Raw genomic sequence first — 23867 nt, forward strand, 5'->3', positions numbered from 1 at the left:
GTAATTTTATGTCTTTTTCATCAATCCTATTGTACTTCAGTGAACCTTTTTAGTCTGTGAATCTAGTCTCTGCTTGTTTGTTTTGTTCTCCCTCTGGAATTATTATTGCCTCTGAGGTCTTCTGGATCTACTCTCCAAATCTCTTATCCTTTCTCTCATACTTTTTATACTTGCTTTGTGATTTGACATATTTCTTTCATTTGATCATCCACTTCATTAGTCAATACTCAAAAGTAGCCACTCCAGTTTGAGGTAAAATAACTAGCACACTTTACCCATCTCCCTAGAAATACAACTATAAAATGTGAACAAAATGCATGGAATACCTATTTGAGGACTCCAAAAAGTAAATAGCAGCAACTGGACTGGGGGAAACACCATATCCAACATACCACCAAAACAATGGCCAGTTTATTATTTTCTTCTCCTCTGCTACTTCCTGGCTGGAAACCTGGAAGTGAGCACTGTGGCACAGACAGAGAAAGTTCCAGGAGCAAAAAAGGGAACTCCAATACTCAAGGACATGTAGAAATCACCCATCTATATTTTTTCTCTCTTTTCTCCATTCTCTTGTGGCCCAGCCCCTAGGCAATCTGATAGCAACACTGGCAATGGCTGGGAATAGTGACCTGAGGGAGCCAACACTCTGGGGGAAGGAATCTGTTTTCTCTGTTCATCAGAGCTCTGATCCCAAGAGAGTGGGTCCAATCACCACTGTTTTCTTCCTCTGTCTTCTCACTTACAGGCCCAGAACTGGGCCCAAACACATTAGTGTATGGTAGAACAGGGTAACTAGAACCCAATGTTTCCGGCAGGAGGACCAAAAGGGAGAGTCCCAGTGATGAGAGGTACCAGAAAGATCACTGAGAGAAAGAAGCTCAGGAAAGCAACCTCATAAAGTTATTTATGAACTCCAGGACTCATCACTGAGCAGAGCATGCATGGAGCTGACCTTAAGTAGCATACAAAAGATTCTGAAAACTAAACTAACAAGAGTACCACTCAGGTAACAGACTACTGAGCGGCACACATTGGGGGCAGATTTGAAATGGCTTTGAAAACTGAATTGACATTAGAACCATGGCAAACATAACAAGGTAAAAACTTTCAGCCTGAACCTAACTTCACCAATTGCTTCTTAAAACAAAAATATCAACATTCTTCATAGGACTGAAAAAAGACCCAGAGTTTCATGACATTTTAAAATGTCCAGGATACAATCCAAAATTACTCTGCATATGGAAAACCATGGACATTTCAACTTGTATGGGAAAAGACAGTCAACAGACACCAAAGCTGAGGTGACACAGATGCTGGAATTATCTGACAAAGACTTCAAGGCAGCCATTAAAATATGCTTGAGCAAGCAATTGTGAACATAATTGAAACAAATGTTAAAAAAGGAAAGTCTCAGCAAAGAAACAGAAGATACAATTAAGAACCAAATGGAAATTTTAGAACTGAAAAATGTTAAATTATTTTTCATCAAAAATCTAATTTTCATTAAAAAACTATTTTTCTGATAGACTAAATTGCAGACTAGAGACGACAGAGGAAAAAGTCAGTGAACCTAAATACAGATCAATTGAAATTACACAATTTAACAACATAGGGAAAAAAGACTAAAAAAAAAAAAAAAAAGAAGAAAGAAAAGAAAAAAAGAAAACAGCCTCAGGGACCTAAGTAACAATTATAAAAGGCCAAACGTCATCAGAGTCCCAGAAAGAAAGAAGAAAGTGGTATGTAAAAAATATTGGACAGAAATAATGGCTGAAAACATCCTAAGTTTGTGGAAAGATATAAATCTGCAAGCAAGAAGCAGAATAGACTCTATGATAAACCCAAAGAAATCCATGCTGAGACACATTATAATCAAACTGCTGAAAATTAAAAACAAAGAAAATTTCAAAGCAACCGGAGAGAATGACAAATTACCTATAGAGAAACAAGTGATTGAACTAACTGCAGATTCCTTTTCAGAAACCACAGAGCCATCCAGACTTGTTCTAAAAGAATTTCTAAACAAAGTTCTTCAGACAGAAGTGAAGTGATATAGGAAGGAAAGTTGGGATATCAGAAATGAAAAGAGAACACCAGAAATGACACATATCTAGGTAAATAGGCTATTCTTTCCTTTAAAATATGTTTGATGGTTGAAGACAAAAATTGTAACACTGTCCAATGGAGTTTACAATGTATGTAAATCTAATATATAAGGCAACAACACATATGGTCGAAGGTAAAGGGTGATAAAGTTTCAATATACCAAATAGAAGGAGTAAAATATTGATTCTAAGTAGAAAATGAAAAGTTAAGTAGGTGTTTTATATTTCCTAGAGCAATAACTAAAAAATACTATACAAAGAGATATAGTCAAAAACACAATAGATAAATTAAAACAGAATATTAAATAATGTTCAAATAATGCAAAAGAAAGCAGGAAAGGGTAAATAAAAATGTGAAGCAATCAGTACTTTCATTCATTGCTGGTAGGAATGTAAGCTTTTAGAAAACTGTTAGTTTCTTAAAAAGTGAAACATATACCTAGTCATTCCACTGCCAGGTATTCACCCAAGAGAAATAAAAGCATATGCGCATACAAAGACTCGTGCATGAATCTTTAGAGCAACTTTATATGTACTAGTCCCAAAACAACTCAAATGCCCATCAAGAAATGAATGGATAACAAGTCATGGTATATCCACAAAATGGAAAACTCCTCAGCAATAAAAAAGAATGGATACATGCAACAGGATGGATAAATTTCAAAATAATTATTCTGAGTGAAAGAACGCTATGAAAAAATAATTTCATTTATATAAAATTCTGAAATATACAAACTAATCAATAGTGACAGAAAGCAGATCGGTAGTTTCCTGGAGTAGAAAGAATGTGAAACAGGGAAAGAAGGGAGAAAGGGATTACAGAGTCTTGATGAAATTTTGGGGCTTATGGATGATCGTTATCTTGATTATGGTGATGGTATCAAAAGTGTATATATATGTCAAAACTCATCAAATTGTATACTCTAATGTGCAGTTTAGTGTATATCATTGTACCTCAGTAGAGTTATAAAATAAAAAAGGAGGGTATGAATTATAAACATTGCATTTTAGTGTTCATGTCTTTGCCTGTAGTCAACGACAAGGAAGAAACTGGGGCAAATGACAGGAGACATCTTCTTTGAATAAAATAGGACTGTATGTTTGTTTAGTTAAGCTAAAATATCATTAAAGAGGGGAATCTTAAAAAAAAAAACTACCTTAAACACTTTAACTTAAATATACAAGTAGTCCTTATTTTGCATTGTCTGATACACACAAATTTCAGTTACCATGATTTAGTTAATACCAGACCACGACAACATGGTTGAAATCTCAGTTACCATGGTAAATTAACTGTGAGTAATAGCATAAAGCACAGTGTTCAATACTTGCTTTTCAGTCCACAAGATACTATGAAAATAACATGTACATTAAAATTAGTGAGCACTTTGCATGACTTCTTTCAAAGTCTGCAGATGATCACTGTGCACTTGTTATTCAGTTCACACACAGCATTTAGTTTTGTTACCTCTGTGCCCCTGAGATAAACCCACAAGGAATTCCACAAAAATGGATAACTGAATGGGGGAACTGGCAAACATAATTAAAGTGCATGAAAGCAATACAAAGTGATGATACTGGAAGTGAAACTCAAACTGAATGCAAATGGAATTACAAAAGAAATATCTCACTGTGGGAATGTTGACATTGCTGCCATTTTAGAAACTCTAGATATGCAGACTGAAGAGATCAATGAAGGTGAACTTATCAACACAAATGAGGTAAAGTGTTTGTGATGAAAAGGCTGAATATGTCCCTGAAGAAGTGATGCTGGCAGAAATCTTCACATTAAAAGAACTCTCAAGGACTTCCCTGGTGGTCCAGTGGTCAAGACTCTGCACTCCCAATGCAGGGGGCACAGGTTCGATCCCTGGTTGGGGAACTAAGATCCCGCAGGCCGCACCACATGGCAATAAATAAATAAATAAATAAATAAATAAGAGAACTCTCAGAGATATTTCAAGCCATTGAGAATGTAAAGGATAAAATGTTGGAATCTGACACAAATTTAGAAAGGCGTGTGATAATTAGCCAAGGTAAAGAAAAGATGCTCAACTTGTAAGTGTACAATGAGAAGACAACCACTGCTCAAACTACTCTTGACAAGTTTTTTTTTTTTAAACAAAGAAATATACTTTGGTTCTCATCATTTCTAATATTTTACATTACACAGATAACTGACAGTGACTTCCAGTGTTTCCAAAAAAAATTTTAAAGGTCACAGAACAATTTGAATTTTCCTCATTAATTATTAAGATCACTTTGCATAGGTTTTAGCTTACACAATCAGTTTTATGGATGTGCACTACAATGCAAAGCAAAGACTGTCTGAATATTAGCTAATTTTTTGAAGAATGAAATGTGCTGAACAGAGGGCCATATCATCTTTCTTCCATAAACCATACCCATATTATATATAGTCTATGATTTTCAGGGATTGTTAAAACTTGTTTTTTATTTATTAATTTATGTATTTTAGTTGGGTGAAAATTTAAGACATATGCAAAGCAACTGAATATGGAATCTAAGACATATGCAAAGCAATTGAATGTGGAATCTTTCTCAAGCAATGGTTCTCAATTCTAGCTATACATTACAATCAGCTAGGGCACTTTAAAAAATTCCAGTGTCCTTGACCAATTAGACTAGAATCTATGGGGTTGGAACTTTAGCATGAGTATTTTTTCCAAATACCCTATGTTATTTTAAATATTCTGGCAAAGTTGAGAAAGACTGTTTCATCTTTTTACACTTTCCCCAAATCTTTTATAATAATTGTCTCAATCATGTCTCATTTTGTTTTAAGCCATTTGTTTGCACTGAGTATTTCAAAAGTGGTCCATTTAGTTTTGTAAGAATAGCAATTTCTGTATTCATACTTCATCAGCTCACACTAAAGTGACATCATCAGAATAATAAATAAAACTAGCATTAATAGGGTTAGGGACAAATAATGACTTTTGATAAGCACACAAAGCAACTGGTGGGAGAGATGTGCATGGGATCACTAGAGTACAGGTTTGTAACCAGAAGTGTTAAGTATGCTTGGGGAATCAGTGTTTTACAGAGGAAATGAAATCTATTTACAGATGGATTAATCTGGCAATTTGGTTAGGAAACCTTCACTGTTTTGAATTTTATTTCTTCTAATGAAGTAAGAGGTTTAGGTCACAGAATTCTGACTGTGCTAAAGAGCTATACTTAGTTGCTTCCGCAGACCAAGGACTTTTTGGAATTAAAAGACAACAAGAAACCAAATTTTTCAGACCCTCAGTGGTGCACACGATTTACATTATTACTGATATAATAAGACCTCTGATCATATGAGGGAAAAAAGAATAATGCTGTTTCTTTTCAAAAAAGTACCGCTACTGTCACTGAAATTAAAGATAATGGACAACGTCACTCATTTTCCAAACTTTGCTGATCATTAGGGAAGAACTGCAGACCTACTTGGTGGAAACAAGCCACATAGTCAAAGCAGACTGACAAATTTAAGCAGACTGACAAATTTTGATACATACAAATTTTGCTTGAGTTCTTGCAGTTACTGGAATAAAAAACTCTGGATATGCCTGTATGCTTTTATTAGAGTGGATGACCTAGCTGAAAAGGAATTACTGTCAACTGTGCACTAACGGGGGTTGGAGGACAGTAGGAGATGCAACCCCAATCATGCTTAAAACTAACCAAAACATAGTAAAAAAATTAATACTTAGTTAAAACTGTATGTACTATCTAGAAACCCATTCTAAAAGCATAATACTAAAATGTAAGGATAATACATCTTAGAACACAAAACATCATACAAATTGTGCCAAACCCTCTTCTAGGCAATGGGAATACAGGGTTTTAGAAGACAATATACCAGTAAAAAAATAAGTATATAATACAATTTCAGTGGCAATAAACTGAATGAAGAAAACAGAGCAGAATAATGGGATGGAGAACCATTGAGAGCAAAGGAGGGATTCGGGGGCAGCAACTGACACATTTGATGGCTCCCTATTCAAACAGTCTTCCCTCAGCATCCATGATACCTCACCACCCTGGTTTTCCTTCAATCCCTCTGGTTACTCCTTTTCAGTTCGTCTGCAGTCTCATCTTCTGCTTAACTTTAAGTGTTGGTATTTTTCAGGTTTGTAATCACTGAACTGCTTCTCTCTTCTTACTCCACAAATAGTGCCTGGGTGATCTTATGTCCTCCTCACTTCACGTATCATCTTGCATTAAACATATCTAAATTTCTCCTGAGCATCAAACATATACTATATGCAACTGTGTCCTGCACCCTCCAAGTGAAATCTTCACAAGTTCCTTGAAAGCAATATGGGAAAAGTCAATATGAGCAAAATTAAAGTAAAACTTGCTCCCTCTTTGGGGAGAGATGTTACCATCATTCACCCTGACATACAAGGCACATAGCTGGGAATCATTGCAGACGCTTCCTTTTTCATCATTCATTATATCCAATTAATCTCCATGGCTGGTTGATTCTATTTCTTAGATTTTTTTCAAGTATCTTCACCCTCTTGGTCCCAACAGCCACGTCTCTGGCTCGGGCTTCCATCAACTCTCTCCTTGCAACAGTTACCTAACTTGGCTCCCAATCTTGCTCTCAATTTCAATCCATTCTCTAAGCAAATGACAAAATGCAACAGTTCTCACCTTATTCTCATCTTTTTACCTGTTAACCAGGCATACAAGGCTCTTCCCCATCTAGCCTCCCCTACTTCTTCAGCTTCATCTCTTGTCAATGGCCCTCTCTCCACAATTCTCTGCTCTAGTCATGCTAAACTTTGTTCAATTCCTGGCCTATGCTCCGCCTTTAACATATTGCTTGGCACATAGTAACAGCTCACTAAATACGTCGACTAAATGAAAGAACGAATTCTTGGAAGACAGATATTCCTTGGTAGTCGGGGAGAAGGAATAAAGTAAAATGAAAATATTCTCATTTAGATTTACAGCGCCCTCACTCGAGCCCGCGTGCGCACCCACCTGCCTACAGGTATATAAAAGCTATCCTATTTTCTCGAGCCACAGAACAGAAGAGAGAGTAAAGCCCAGTTGTGGTGGGAGGAAAGTGGTAATGAGGCGGCCAAGTGTGAGGCAAAGCTAACAAGCCATTGGCCCAGATTTTAACCGGAATATTAGAGAAAAGAATAAGGTTTTCTTTACCTCCGTGTGGACTCCGCTCTCCGAAGGCGAAGAGGGTCGTCCAAACCCGCTTGTCGTGCCGACAAAAACCCTAGCATCCCGTCCCTTCACACCTGTTTGTGAACTGGACGGCGCCATGACAGAACACTGAAGCTGGGGTGTAGAGCGGAGTCTCCCATTGGTCAAGCATGATGCCACCCGGCCAATGGAGAGAGTCGTTACTTGAGGGTGTACGGAAGGAGGTGGGTGGGACTCCTCTGAGCCGGTGGGCGGGGTCAGCTGCCGGGGCGTTCTCGCTTTGGTCTCAGGGATTCCCCGCAGGTCACGCGGCGACCTGCGCTGGAGCCGGTGGGAAGGCATGGGTTGGTCTCAGAATTTGTTCCGTGTCTTGTGGAGAGCGCTGTCAAAGGAAGTGAAGGAGCAAGTGGGCACAGACCGGTTCGGGAACAAATACTACTATATCCCAGAGTACAAGAACTGGAGAGGTGAGATGAGAGCTAGGGCAGCGGTTGGGGGGTCGAAAAACGATGTGCTGCACTTGTAATCACCAGAGTAGACAACCCGAGTTCGTTCTGCCCACAGCCCTCTCTACTCTGGCCGCTGGCTTTCAGACGGGCTCTCGCTGAACGGCCCTGCGGGTGCCCGCCGTCCCTGCGCCGCAGCGCCCGTGTCCTGAGCCCGGCCGCGGCCGCGCTAGCGCTGTATCTCCTAGCGCCGAGAGCCTCGCCGGCGGAGGACCGCCCCCCTCCAATCCCCCCAGTGTGGGTCCTTGAGGTCGGGCGACGTAGACGGGGACAAGTCCGCGGACGTCTTTTACCAAAGGGTCCCGGGAGGGGTAGGAAAGTGCCTTTCCTCCTCCCGTGACCCCCTTGCGACCAGGCTGGCGCGGGGTAATTGAAGAGGTGTATTTTGAGCCCCTCCGCTCTCCTCTTTCGTGGTGTTGACCTTTTTCAGTGGCTCCGGCGTTGGCCCCAGGCGTCACCTTCCTCAAGGCCAAAACTGTCAGAAGTAGGGCCATGCACGCTGACTGTGTGGAAAAGAGATCCCCGCAAGGCTCCACGTTACCTTTCCCATGAGTTTGCACTCCCAAGACCCTGTTGCGCTGACTTGAAGATACAGGTCGCTAACCGTGTTTCTGTGTAGGAATCTTGCGAAGTCTTGATGTTTGGGGAGGTAGGGGCCGTTGCTGGTCTTTGAGATCACACCACGTGGCAGTCGTCGTAAACTCTTTTGTGTTGTTACAGCGCCGCGATGCAAAAGATCTCAGGCTTTGGGGTCAGAAAGGCATGGGTTAGAATCTCAACTTTGAGATCTAAGAGGGATCACAGACAAAGTATTTGTCCTCCCCAGGTCTCAGTATCCTCACATGAAAGTTAGAGATGATAATAATACCAATAATATTGAGAAACACTAAGACCTTTCAAAGTTGTGTTCCATTCATTTCCCATAACTCTTGAGGGCATTTCTTCCTCTTCGTAGAGGATATGTAAAGTGTATTCCTTGATTTATTACTCAAAATTGTTTTGCCTAGCCCTTTTCTGTAACTTATTTTAATATCTTAGACTTGTTTCCCTAATGAGCATTTAAACTCTATCAGGGCAGGAAATAAGTCTTAAAAAAAAAGTCCACAAAGAACCTAGAATGGTGGTGAAGTGTTTCTTGACAGAGGAAGCAGAGGGAAAAATGTTTCTTTTCCATAAGTTGTCAGGTAACATTAAAAAAATACAAAAAACATCAGATTGACCTTTTTAAATTGAAGTATAATTTACATACAGTAACGTTCATCCTTTTTGGTGTATGGTTTTATGATTTTTGACAAATGCATACACTCATGTATCACCACAATCAAGATATAGAACAGTTCCATCACCCCCAAAAGTCCCTCCTACCCCTTAGTATTTCATTCCCTCACCCTGCCCTTGACAACCACTGATCTGTTTTACGTTCCTACAGTTTTGCCTTTTCCAGAACATCATGCATAATAAATGGAGCTATACTGAATACAAGATGCAGTCTTTTGAGTCTAGCTTATTTCACATGGCATAATGCAGCTGAGATTTATCCATGTATCAGTAGTTCACTTTTGTTACTAAGTAGTATTCCCTTCCATTATATGGGTTTACCACAGTTTATTTATCCGTTCACCAGCTGAAGGACATTTAGGTTGTTTCTACTGTTTTTGGTGATTGTGCGAAAAGCCTCTATAAACATTCCCATATAGGATTTTGTGTGAACATAATTTCTCTAGGGTGAACAGCTAGGAGTGGAATTGCTGAGTTGTGTGGTAAATGTATATATAACTAACTTCATAAGAAACTACCAAACTGTTTTCCAAACTGGTTGTACCATTTTGCATTCCTGCCAGCAACACATGAAAGTTCTAGTTTCACATTCTCACCAGCACTTGGTTTTGTCAATTTTTTTTGTTTTTATTTTTATTTTAGCCATTCTAATAGGTAGATAGTGTTATCTCATGGTTTTAATTTTCATTTTCCTAATGACTGAGGATGTTGAGAATCTTTTCATGTGCTTATTTGCCATCCATGGATCTTTGGTGAAGTATTTGTTCAAATCTTTTGACCATTAAAAAAAAATTTGTATTCATTTCATTGAAAATACAGTATCGTTAAAGAAAGACTTAAATTAACAAAATCATGTGTATTCTAAAATGGTATAATTTGTGAGTCACAGGTTATGTTTATCTTATAATTTTATTATTATAATACCAAATTGTTTTCCAAAGTGCTTATGCCAGTTTATGCTTCAATTAGCTTGATATTTTGAATCCATGTACTCTTGATTGTGAGAAAATCAGGCTTTTATCAATGATGTAGTAGAATCACTGTATGCTGCTGTCTAATGTCTCTGTGTGTCTCAGTTCTTAGATAATTGAGGACTGTGGTACAGATGTGTTATACAGTCTGTAAGTACCATTACACATTTCCTAAGCCTTCTACTTATAAAGCAAGGGAAAATATTTTTAGTTTGTTTTCAAGCAAGTTTTCAAAAAATAAGCCATCTAACTTTTCTATTTCCTTGATATGAAAGGTGGTTCTTTAGAGGTCTCCTTGAGTTTTCTTTGAATTGCACAATTGAACACCATCAATGAAGAGTGTTTAAGAACCCTTTAGAGGAAATTAATTTTTCTTTTAATTCAGTTGATTACTGTGGTGCCAGTCATCAAAGAACTACTATATTTTCCACATAGGGTTTTATTTAGTAAGAGAAAATCTGTTGTTATGTAATTAAAAATAAGTCTTGAGTATTGTCTAGTCAGCTGAATTTAAGTTTAGGACTGTGGAAATTTTAACTTTTTTAAAAAAAGCATATTGGTATTTCAGGATAAAAAGATTATGAGTATAGCATGTACTCGGCATTTTTAATAGCAAAGTGTTGATCAACATCTTTTTATTGAAAGCTTGCTTGCTCTATAGTAGATTGTTTAGTAGAAGATTCCTCAAACTTGATCTAGAAAATTCCTTAGTTATTGCACCCTTCTTATTTGTAATTTCCCTGAGTTTTTATCCATACGATTCCATTTATCTCATGCTTCAAAAGGTAATTCTCTTCCTTTCTAAGATAAATTCTTGTATTTGTATACTTGATTCTGGCTGGAACCTCTTTGAACCTTGTTTTATTATTTTCATCTCCTTCTTTTGCACATTTATTAAACACCTGCACCCCTAAAAACTAACAAATTTGTTAACTGAAGAACTATTTTGAGTTGTTATTTGCTAATTGACATTGTGAATGTCCAGATTTTGGGGGTGGGGTGAATATTATGCATAGTATGCAAAAACACCTGCTTGGAGTATTGTGTTTGGTTCTGGACACCACAGTTTAGGAGAGATGCTTGAAAACCTAGTGTCCAGACAGGGATAGTTATGAAGATAAAATTTTCTAGAAATTATATACGTGAGTATTATTAGCTGTGAGTCTTGAGGAGGTTTACCCTTTGAAGAGAAGATTTATGAGGAACTTCAAGTATATGAAAAATCGTGGTATAGAAAAGGATTAGGCTTGGGACTTACCTGGTGGTCCAGAGGTTAAGAATCTGCTTTCCAATTCAGGGGATGCAGGTTCAATCCCTGGTTGGCGAACTAAGATTCCACATGCCACAGGACAACTAAGCCCGTGCACTGCAACTACAGAGCCCGTGCGCCACAACTAGAGAGCCCAAGTGCCACAACTACAGAGCCCACACACTGCAACTAGAGAGAAGCCTGCACACCACAATGAAAGATCCAGCATGCCGCAACTAAGACCCGACACAGCCAAATTTAAAAAAAGAAAAAAGGAAAGGATTAGGCTCATCTGTATAGCCTTTTAACTCAGAACTTAGATCAGAGGGTAAATGTTTACCTTTTTATAAGAAGCAACTTTCAGACTGTTAGGGCTGTGCTAGAAGAAGAAGAGAGTGCCTTATGTTTGATTGTAGCTGGGAGAATTTAGGGAGATAAGTAGCTGGAAACATTTGATCAGCACCTTGAAGGATAAATACGATTTCACAAAGAGTGGTAGAAAAGTATATCTGGTTGGCACCTGGAAGGGATAGGAAATACCACAGAGATTAGAAGGTAGTCCCATGTGGGTAGACTTCAGTGTAAAAGAACAATAGAAGCTGTTCTAGTGAGGGGATAGACAAGGTCAGATTATAAAAGGCCTTGCATAGGTTTGAAATTTATGCTTCATTCTGTAGGTGGTAGGTAGCCATTGAAAGCTTTACAACAGAGAAAAATTTGTGTCATAATTAGAGCTATTAGAGAAATGACTCTGGAAGCCCTGGGAAAGATGAGCTAGAGGGGAAAGGGAGGGAACTAAAATTCTGTTAGGTGGGAGCATTGCTAGGTTTACCGTGATCCTGGATAGAGATCTATTTGGACTGAAGTGATGGAAAGAAAAGTTTGATTTGACAAACTTGGTAATGAATTGGACTGTTAGAAGGGGAAAGAAAAGAGGAGAGGACAAAGTTGATTTTATTGTTTTAATTCTGGAGAACTGGTGGATGGTGGTGTACCAATTCATGCAAATAGAGGCTATAAGGGACTAATGCAAATAGAGAAGCAGGTCTTAGGCTTGGGTTGGTGGAAGAGTAAATAGAATTTGTTGCTTATAACAGGGCAACTGTATAATCAGGCAATTGTATACTCAGATCTGCAGTTCCAAAGATGTCAGTGATTAAAATACAAATTTGGAAGCCATCTTAATAGAGGTGATCACTAAAACTGTAGGGATAGTTGGATTCAAGCAGGGAAAGAATAATAATAACATGATATTAAGAGACAGGTATTTGGGAACCCTGTCATTTCAGTGGCTTCCTGTTACCTGAGAATAAATCCAAACTACCTGGCTGGCATTCATAACCTTTGAGTCCATCTTGAAAGTGCTACTTGTTTTTAGTCTGATCTTTAGATCAATGGTTTTGTAAGAAGCCTAGATATTTATGCTATTAGGAGAGCTCAAACGTGAAAGCTTACATGATTTCCTATCAGGGAGTTGAATCAGATAGTATTTAATTTTCAGCATTCAAAAAATAACATTAAAATTAATTGAATGTAGTTATTTAAGCATTGCATCTAGTCTGTAACGTTGATGTTCCAAAAATGGAATCGGTTGGGGGCCAGGCGGGGTATCAGTGGACCGTAGGTAACAGCGATGCTTTCTTTTAGAATTCAGGACAAGTATTTCATCAAACATGGTAGATTTATTTTTGGAACACATTTTTTAAAATTGTATAACCTTCATTAAGGTTTTTTGTAGTGAATTGTTTACACTAGGCTACTGCCAGTGATTTTCAAGCTGTTCATAGTTTAATAATTATAAAATAAACCTATTCAAGTTCAGCATTTTATTAGAATATCTTACATTCTAAAAGATTTTTTTCATTTTGTGCTCAGTTTTTAAATGAAGCATTATTTGTACATTTATAGAAATTGTGAGCAAAGAAAAATCTGTGCTAAGATTTTAGTGAAAGCATTATTGCCAAATTATATTTTCTGTACTTTCTATATTTATATGAGTGTGTTTAGATTCACATATATCTAGATTATCAGTGTGCCAGACACGTTGTTTGTAATAACATTTCCTGAATTTTACATTTCATGCTTTTTGGTTAAAAGAAAAAAAAAGATGGCCTTTGAACATGGCGTTTCCAAACACTTTTGGGAAGCCAAATCAGAAAAGGTATAAACCGCACTTTAAAGGTGATCGTTTAAAATTGAGGTTTGTCAATCTAAGATTGAATTTTGTTTAAAATTGAAGGTTATTTTATATCATTTCTATGTGCTTCCTTTTTTAAAAAAATTAGTTGGATTTTACCTTTTTTCTAACCTGACAATCATTTGTTTTATTTATTTATCCATTTATCTTTAACTATTGAATTATGAAATATTTCAAACATAAAAAATAGAATGATAAACAAACCTCCATATACCCATCACTCACTTTAAACAGTTATCAACTCATGGTTAATTTTTATTTTCTCCCCACCCTGCCACCCAACTCTCCTCTTATTTTGAAGCAAATACCAAACATCATGTCTATTTACCTGTAAACATTTTCAGTATATATCCCTTGAACACAGACTCCTTTTTTTAAATATAGCAATAACACCATCATCACATATAGAAATCAAAAATTCCTTAATATCATCACATATTCTGTCCTTCACATTCCCTTGGTTGTCCTATAAAATGCTCTTATTTATTGGTTGATTTGTTTACTTAGTTTTGCAGTTGGTATAAATTGACCTCCAAACAAAATCTTTACATCATGATCACTAATATGTTTTTTAAGTCTCTTGTAGTTTATAGGTTTCCTCTTTATGTTAATTGTTTTTGCTCTATCTCTCTCACACACATACCCCTGCTTTTTTGGGAGTGGGTGTTAACAAAAAGTTACTTTTTTTTTTTTAATGGCTTTAATCCATTCATGTTTGTTGTAAGAAGTGGTATATTTCATCTTTGGTCATCTTATTTTTTATGCTTTGTTATTTATGTCTTCTTATCCCTACCTTTTTAGATGTCTTTTGTAGTATAGCCCTCATTTTACTTGAACTTGACTGTACTAAGTGAGACCTGAATGAATGCTACAGGCCTGTGGCTTCCTATAGGGTTCTGGTAGAATTTCTCTGGGAGAACTGTACTCAGTACTCAGGATGTCTTCACTTTCAGCCCCTGCAAGTGGGAATCTTAAGAATGTCAGTATCAGGTCAGAGTTGTAGTTGCCTATGAGAAATAGGGAAGGGACTCATTGGGATACTTAGCACATAATATTGTTTGGAGCCTTTTAAAAAAGATCTTATTTTGTGACGTCTTACAAGCTCTTCACATCACTGATAACTAGGCCTTCCTGTTCGGAGCACTGGTGGCATTCCCAAATTCCTTTGACTTGACCCTTACCATTTATTTGCCCCTTGCTCTCATACTTGCTGCTCTAAGATTGGGGTTTTCTCAGTACTTGTTTTTGGAAAAACCCATAGAAATTCTTTCCAGTGTGTCCTGTTATGTCTGTGCTGATTTACAGACCAGTCAGCATTGTTGGTTTTGCCTTCCATTCATCTTGTACCATTCATTAATTTTCTCATGTGACAAATATTTATTCAGCACTGCTTTATGCAGAACATATCTGTTTTATGTATTTCAGGTCTATTGGCTTCAGTTTCTCACTTTTTGATGTTTAACTGTATCACTTGTCCAGTTTAGCTGCATCCTATATTCTTTAATAAACTCAATAGGATTTGGGAAGATAAATGAGGTAAATATAAATCAATGGCAATTTTAAACTGAAGTTTACATATTTAATTTGTAACACAAATTAGCAACACATTTTTTCCTCCATTTTGTTCTCAATTCACGATACCCTCCAGTCCTTTTAGCAGTACTTCCATTAATGATAGCTGTCATTCATCGAGTGTTAACTGATTAGTTCATGTTTTTACAGCAGCCATATAACTAAGGATTATTATCCTTATCTTAAACATGAGGTGTTTATTTCATTTTGAATACTTAAATGAACTTTATGTGTATGTGCGTGGGTACAGAGTAGGTACTCAAAAAATAGCTGTTCATTGAACTGAGATATTTATGGACCCAGAATTATAAAAGCAAAAATAAAGCAAGATTTTTAAAAAATGTAGGAAATGATGTAGTTTTACAAAATCTTAAAACAGTGATTAAGGCATATTTTTCTTTTTATTTATTATAAATGGGCCAAATTATTCTTCAGGGATTGAAATATTCTCATTAGAAATAAGACTGTCTTTTCCATAACTTTTCTAGTGTGGTTCCAGTTTGAACTTAGCTTAGTTGCGAGCATCAAACTTCTGTTAAAATACCGAGTCATGGGCTTCCCTGGTGGCGCAGTGGTTAAGAATCTGCCTGCCAATGCAGGGGACACGGGTTCGAGCCCTGATCTGGGAAGATCCAACATGCTGCGGAGCAACTAAGCCCGTGAGCCACAACTACTGAGCCTGCGCTCTAGAGCCTGCGTGCCTAGAGTCTGTGCTCCTCAACAAGATAAGCCACCGCAACGAGAAGCCCGCGCACTGCAACGAACAGTAGCCCCCACTCGCTGCAACTAGAGAAAGCCTGCGCACAGCAACGAAGACACAACACAGCCAAAAATAAATAAATAAAATAAATAAATTTATTAAAAAATTTACTCCAAAAGATACCCAGTCATATTTTTTTCCTTTCAGGATGAATGAATCATCATCTGATAATTCAAAACCTGCATCATCCAACTGTTAACGTGTGATTATAGAGCTGCATTGTTTTATGTGTTTTTTTTAACATCTTTATTAGAGTATAATTGCTTTACAATGGTGTGTTAGTTTCTGCCTTATAACAAAGTGAATCAGCTATACATATACATATATCCCCATATCTTCTTCCTCTTGCATCTCACTCCCACCCTCCCTAACCCACCCCTCTAGGTGGTCACAAAGGACCGAGCTGATCTCACTGTGCTATGTGGCTGCTTCCCACTAGCTAGCTATTTTACATTTGGTAGTATATATAAGTCCATGCCACTCTCTCACATCATCCCAGCTTACCCTTCCCCCTCCCCATGTCCTCAAGTCCATTCTCTACGTCTGCATCTTTATTCCTGTCCTGCCCCTAGGTTCATCAGAACCATCCCTCCCTTTATTTTTTATTTTTTTAAAACATCTTTATTGAAGTATAATTGCTTTACAATGGTGTGTTAGTTTCTGCTCTATAACAAAGTGAATCAGTTATACATATACATATGTTCCCATATCTCTTCCCTCTTGCATCTCCCTCCCTCCCACCCTCCCTATCTCACCCCTCTAGGTGGTCACAAAGCACCGAGCTGATCTCCCTGTGCTATGCGGCTGCTTCCCACTAGCTATCTATTTTACATTTGGTAGTGTATATATGTCCATGACACTCTCTCACCCTGTCTCATCTCACCCCTCCCCCTCCCCATATCCTCAAGTCCATTCTCTAGTAGGTCTGTGTCTTTATTCCCGTCTTGCCACTAGGTTCTTCATGACCTTTTTTTTTTTTTCCTTAGATTCCATATATATGTGTTAGCATACAGTATTTGTTTTTGTCTTTCTGACTTACTTCACTCTGTATGACAGACTCTAGGTCCATCCACCTCACTACAAATAATTCAATTTCGTTTCTTTTTATGGCTGAGTAATATTCCATTGTATATATGTGCCACATCTACTTTATCCATTCATCTGTCGATGGACATTTAGGTTGCTTCCATGTTCTAGCTATTGTAAATAGAGCTGCAATGAACATTGTGGTACATGACTCTTTTTGAATTATGGTTTTCTCAGGGTATATGCCCAGTAGTGGGATTGCTGGGTCATATGGTAGTTCTGTTTTTAGTTTTTTAAGGAACCTCCATACTGTTCTCCATAGTGGATGTATCAATTTACATTCCCACCAACAGTGCAAGAGGGTTCCCTTTTCTCCACACCCTCTCCAGCATTTATTGTTTATAGATTTTTTGATGATGGCCATTTTCACCAGTGTGAGGTGATACCTCATTGTAGTTTTGATTTGCATTTCTCTAATGATTGGTGATGTTGAGCATCATTTCATGTGTTTGTTGGCAATCTGTATATCTTCTTTGGAGAAGTGTCTATTTAGGTCTTCTGCCCATTTTTGGATTGGGCTGTTTGTTTTTTTGATAGTGAGCTGCATGAGCTGCTTGTAAAATTTGGAGATTAATCCTTTGTCAGTTGCTTCATTTGCAAATATTTTCTCCCATTCTGAGGGTTGTCTTTTTGCCTTGTTTATGGTTTCCTTTGCTGTGCAAAAGCTTTTAAGTTTCATTAGGTCCCATTTTTTAATTTTTGATTTTATTTCCATTTCTCTAAGAGGGGGGTCAAAAAGGATCTTGCTGTGATTTATGTCATAGAGTGTTCTGCCTATGTTTTCGTCTAAGAGTTTGATAGTGTCTGGTCTTACATTTAGGTCTTTAATCCATTTTGAGTTTATTTTTGTATATGGTGTTAGGGAGTGTTCTAATTTTATTCTTTCACATGTAGCTGTCCAGTTTTCCCAGCACCACTTATTGAAGAGGCTGTCTTTTCTCCATTGTATATTCTTGCCTCCTTTATCAAAATAAGGTGACCATATGTGCGTGGGTTTATCTCTGGGCTTTCTATCCAGTTCCATTGATCTATATTTCTGTTTTTGTGCCAGTACCATACTGTCTTGATTACTGTAGCTTTGTAGTATAGTCTGAAGTCTGGGAACCTGATTCCTCCAGCTCCATTTTCCTTTCTCAAGATTGCTTTGGCTATTCAGGGTCTTTTGTGTTTCCATACAAATGGTTAAATTTTTTGTTCTAGTTCTGTGAAAAATGCCATTGGTAGTTTGATAGGGATTGCACTGAATCTGTAGATTGCTTTGGGTAATATAGTCATTTTCATAATGTTGATTCTTCCTATCCGAGAACATGGTATACCTCTCCATCTGTTTGTATCATCTTTAATTTCTTTCATCAGTGTCTTATAGTTTTCTGCATGCAGGTCCTTTGTCTCCTTAGGTAGGTTTATTCCTAGGTATTTTATTCTTTTTATTGTAATGGTAAATGGGAGTGTTTCCTTAATTTCACTTTCAGATTCTTCATCATAAGTGTATAGGAATGCAAGAGATATCTGTGCATTAATTTTGTATCCTGCTACTTTACCAAATTCATTGATTAGCTCTAGTAGTTTTCTGTTAGCATCTTTAGGATTCTCTATGTATAGTATCGTATCATCTGCAAACAGTGACAGCTTTACTTCTTCTTTTCCAATTTGGATTTCTTTTATTTCTTTTTCTTCTCTGATTGCTGTGGCTAAAACTTTCAAAACTACGTTGAATAATAGTGGTAAGAGTGAACATCCTTGTCTTGTTCCTGATCTTCGAGGAGATGGTTTCAGTTGGCTGTGGGTTTGTCATATATGGCCTTTATTATGTTGAGGTAAGTTCCCTCTATGCCTAGTTTCTGGAGGGTTTTTATCATAAATGGGTGTTGAATTTTGTTGAAAGCTTTTTCTGCATCTATTGAGATGATCATATGGTTTTTTTCCTTCAATTTGTTAATATGGTGTATCACATTGATTGATTTGTGTATATTGAAGAATCCTTGCATTCCTGGGATAAACCCCACTTGATCATGGTTAATGATCGTTTTAATGTGCTGTTGGAGTCTGTTTGCTAGTATTTTGATGAGGATTTTTTCATCTATGTTCATCAGTGATGTTGGCCTGTAGTTTTCTTTATTTGTGACATCTTTGTCTGGTTTTGGTTTCAGGGTGTTGGTGGCCTCGTAGAATGAATTTGGGAGTGTTCCTCCCTCTGCTATATTTTGGAAGAGTTTGAGAAGGATAGGTGTTAGCTCTTTAGAGCTGCATTGTTTTTGATGATGTCATTTCAACCTATTTGTATTTAGTATTTAAATACACTAAAAACCATAATTAATTGGTGTTCAATTAAGACATAGTTATTAAAAGTCAGAAAAATAAAATGGTCAGAATTATTAAGTAAGGTGTGTCTTTTTTCTGTGGATAATTGGAAGATTATGATATATAGTTCTTTAGAATGTGATATTTACTCTAACATTTGGGAAATATTTTTCCAGCAGGTGGCAGCATTGTCTTGAAAAACGTAGGTTGCCAGTTTATTAAATATTTTTCTTTGAGCCGATTTGAGGAAGGAATCTTTTCTTTAAAATAATTGAATTTATATTTTTTCTTCCAAATAAACCCAGCACTACTGCTTTATAAAATGCTAATCATAAGACAAGGATTTCAAAATGACGCTATGGATTATTCCTAGTCAGTAATGCACAGTGATATAAGTGACAGTTATGTTTTGAAGAATTGACCAAAATTTTAAAAGATCATACATACAATTTTTCCAACAGTAGGTAATATTCTGTCTTGAGTTGTTGGAGATAACATAATGTAATCATAACCATGGACTTCATCACATTCATAGAATATCCTAAAATGTTTTATGATTTTACTTAAACCATGCCTTCTGTTTAGAAATACCTGAAAAAAGTTGAACTTCTTTTAAAATCCTTTGTTGAATATAAAATAATAAAAATGATTAATTTTTTATATAGGTTATCTTAGTGTTCTTTGAATGTTAGAATTTTCATTTTCTTATCTTCATTTTAAAGTTTCATTTCTTAATTGTGTTTTCCTCTGAGATTATTTCAATTGCTTATTGAACTTCCTTAGTTTGTGTGTATATACATGCATGTACTTAAACACTTAATTGTATTTTGGTGAAGGGAAAGTATCAACATTTTCCCTGTAGTCCTTGATTGCATTCCTGTCTCATACCAGTGGAATCACATCAGAGTCATACTTTTGTCCAAGAGAGATACAGGAGCATGAAATTATTCACAGTCATACGGGCAATCCTTTATACTGTCTTTAAGAATTTAAGGAACTATAATCTTCAATTCTGCCTTTCCCTGCCAGGGAAATATGGGACCTTTTGATCAGAAATGGAAACTAATAATGAATGAGTGACTAAGCTAGTTATATCTGTTTCTAAGTGAGGCTGAAAATGTTTCATGTAAGAGAAAAAGAGTTATTGTCCTTTTTTGCTTTGAGGATCTCATAATTGCTTTACATTAAGAGTAATAATGTCAGTAACGGCAATCACTGTAATTAGTATTACTAAATCCTGTGAATTAGACACTATTCCTAGCACTTGTCATGATTCACTGATTTGTGGAAGAATTACAACAAATGAGGAAAAATAATATATCTAGTGTTGATTTGTCAAGGTCATTTAGTGGTGAGCTCCATTTTTGTTCATCATTGAACCCAAGTTGCTCTGTCCAGGTAAATAGTTGAAACTGTTACTTTTCTTACTTAGCCCTCTCACTTTTCAAAGTACTACTCAGTTCGGCAGTTCATTTTTGCTGCTATTTGGAGACTGTCTAAGTGTTAGTTACTCTACAAGAATTACAAAATCAAAAGAGGAGATCAAGATGTTGGAGTAGGAGGACATAGGACTCACCTACTTCCATGAACACATCAAAAATACATCTACATGTGGAAAAATTTTCACTGAAAACTAACTGGAGGGTAGCAGAAAGACTCCTGTACAACCAGGGCTGTAAGAAAGATCCATACAGAATTGGGTAGGAAGGGAAGAGAGGTGAGAGGGTTGGGACCTGTGCCCCTGGGAGGGGACTCAGAAGAGGAGATCCTTGGGAGTGAGCGGTTCAAGCCATATTTTGGGTGCACCAGCCCTGGGGTCTGACACTGGGAAGCTCAGTCCCCTTGGCCAGTTGGATGGGCAGTGGGACTAACAGGAGGGCTCTTGGAAGCTTGGACTCTACTGTGAGGAGTGCACATATGCTTGCTTACTCCTGAAACAGGGCAGACTGAAACTGCCTCGGTCACTGGCTGGTTTCCCATGACTGCCCTGGCATTTGCCCCAGCCTGAGCTGAGCGATTGCTGTAGCCCCGCTTGCTCCATGATGCAGCTCCACATTGGGGTGAGGGCTGCCATAGCTGAGGGGAGAGCTCCGATATGAGGCACAAAGGTGGCTCAGACCTGTAGTGGCCTCTGAGCAGGGCAGGGGCAGCGTTGTGGGCACTTACACAAGCAGTGCATCAGAAGCAGTCTGGGACTCTGACTTTGGCTGGACTGCCACAGCCCATGCCCCCAACCCACTGATTGCCAGCACCTGCCCCACCTGCTCAGTGGCACAGCTCCCTGCCATGGCAAGGGCTGCAGCAGCTGAGGAAGAGCTCAGCTGTGAGGGACAAATGCTGTTCAGACCTGAAGTGGCATCTAAGCAGGGCAGGGACAGCCGTTACTGATGCTTACACAGGGAGCTCATCAGAAGCTGTCTGGGTTGCTGACTGCAGCCGGGGTCAACACAGCCCACGCCCAGACCCACACTAAGGGCTTGCACCAGCCCCTCTCTCTCCAGCCCTGCTCACCTCTGGGGCGACGGTGCTGGTACTGGGAGGGAGAAGAACACACACTTAAAGGGAATGGAGGCAGCTCAAACCCGACCCTCAGGGCTTCTGCTCCAGCAGCTTGGGACCCACCACCCCCAATAGAGTGGTTTTGGATGCTAACCAAAGGAGAAGCCCCAGCTCTCACTTGGCTCTCTAGCATCTCCATCTCCAGCACCACCTCCTACCAAGGTGAGTGCTGCTAGCTAACCCTGGGGAAAGGTGTGACTTGCTCTCCCGCCAAAGCCACTGGGCACATGCAACATGTATAGGGATGTTCCTATACAAGGACACTGCTTTAAGATTGAAATAGCTAACTTTTCCACCTAATTTCATAGAGACAAAGAAAGTTAAGCAAAATGAGAAGATATGAGTTTGTTTCAATTGAAAGAACAAGAGAAAAACCCTGAAAAAAACAACCAATGATACAGAAATAAACAATTTATTAGATAAAGAGTTCAAAGCGTTGGTGATAATGCTAACTGAATTAGGGAAAAGAATGGATGAACACAGTGAGAATTTTAGCAAGGAACTAGACAATATAAAAAAGAACCAGTGAGAACTGAAGAATACAGTAACTGAAATGAAGAACATACTAGAAGGAATTAACAGCAGATTAGGTGATACAGAAGAATATATAAGTGATCTGGAAGATAGAATAATGGAAATCACCCAATCAGAACAGCAAAAGAAAGATAAAATTTAAAAAATGGGAACAATTTAAGGGACCTCTGAGACAACATCAGGCATACCAACATTTGCATTAAAGGGTTCCTAGAAGAAGAGGTGGAGAAGGGGGCTGAAAATGTATTTAATGAAATTATGGCTGAAAATTTCCTGAATCTGAAGAAGGAAAAAATATCCAGTTACAGGAATCACAGAGGATCCCAAACAAGATGAATCCAAACAGATGCACACATATCTTAATTAAAATGACAACAGTTAAAGAGAGAATTTTAAAGGCAACAAGAGAAAAACAAAGAGCTATATACAAGGGTCCTACTGTAAGGCTATCAGCTGATTTCTCTGCAGAAACGTTGCAGGCCTGAAGGGAGTGGCATGATATATTAAAAGTGCTAAAAGGGAAAAAAACTGCAACCTGGGATTCTCTACCCAGCAAGATTATCATTTGGAATTGAAGGAAAGATAAAGAACTTTTCAGAAAAGCAGAAATTAAAAGAATTCATCAATACTAAACCGACCCTAAAAGAAAGGTTAAAGGGTATTCTGTAAGTGGAAAAGAAAATACTATAACAAGAAATAAGTATCTATAGGAAAGGCAAATCCCACTAGGAAAGGCAAATATATAGTAAAGGCTGAGGATCAACCAAGTAAGTAAGTTACTACAAAAATTAAAAGATAAAAAAATTATAAAACCAACTGTAACTACAATATTCAGTAAAGGGAAACATGAAGATGTAAAATATGACATCAGAAACACAAAATGTAGGGAGGGGAGTAAAAAATGTAGATCTTTTAGAATGTGTTTGAACTTATCTACATGTTTAAAACAAGTAGATATAGTTAGAAATCTAAGTATATGAATCCCATGGTAACTGCAAATCAAAAACCTACAATAGATATACAAAAACTAGAGAGAAAGAAACAGAAGCATAACACTAAAGAAAATCATCAAACCGCAAGGGAAGAAACCGAAAGAAGAAAACAACAGAGAGCTACAAAAACAACTAGATAACAAGTAACAAAATGGCAATAAGTACATGCCTATCAATAATCACTTTAAATGTCAGTGGACTAAATGCTCCAATCAAAAGACATAGGGTGGCTGATTGGATAAAATGACAAGACCCATTTATATGCTGCTTGCATGAGATTAACTTCAGAGATAAAGACACACACAGACTGAAAGTGAGGGGATGGAAAAAGATATTTCATCAAAATGAAAATGACAAGAAAGCAAGGGTAGCAATACTCATATCAGACAAAGTAGACATTAAAGTCTATAACAAAAGACAAGGGTGTTGTATAAGATAAAGGGATCAATCCAAGAAGAGGATATAACATGTATGCAGCTAGTACAGGAGCACCTGAATATATAAGCAAATGTTAACAGACATAAAGTGAGAAATTGACAGTAATACAGTAATAGTAGGGGCCTTTAACACCCCACTTAC

General features: G+C 37.6%; 2 protein-coding genes across 7 annotated transcripts in view; one reads left to right on the plus strand and one right to left on the minus strand.

The window, feature by feature from the left end:
* Positions 1–7476, minus strand: part of ERCC8 (ERCC excision repair 8, CSA ubiquitin ligase complex subunit) — a 62686-nt gene extending 55210 nt beyond the window's left edge. The window contains exon 1 of one of the 3 annotated variants that reach the window (XM_082382421.1): positions 7287–7476. In XM_082382421.1, the coding sequence (XP_082238547.1) occupies positions 7287–7363 (77 nt within the window). In that variant the 5' untranslated portion in view covers positions 7364–7476. The remainder of the gene's footprint in view (positions 1–7286) is intronic. The other 2 variants (XM_082382425.1, XM_082382422.1) reach the window with 2 other exon arrangements.
* A 61-nt stretch (positions 7477–7537) lies between these two features.
* The window catches only part of NDUFAF2 (NADH:ubiquinone oxidoreductase complex assembly factor 2), a 180388-nt gene continuing 164058 nt past the window's right edge, over positions 7538–23867 (plus strand). For all 4 annotated transcript variants that reach the window (XM_082382499.1, XM_082382501.1, XM_082382500.1 and 1 more), the window contains exon 1: positions 7538–7750. In XM_082382499.1, the coding sequence (XP_082238625.1) occupies positions 7624–7750 (127 nt within the window). In that variant the 5' untranslated portion in view covers positions 7538–7623. The remainder of the gene's footprint in view (positions 7751–23867) is intronic.

Source organism: Balaenoptera borealis (assembly GCF_965194805.1).
Source record: "Balaenoptera borealis genome assembly, chromosome: 2".
Taxonomy (NCBI): Eukaryota; Metazoa; Chordata; class Mammalia; order Artiodactyla; family Balaenopteridae; genus Balaenoptera; species Balaenoptera borealis.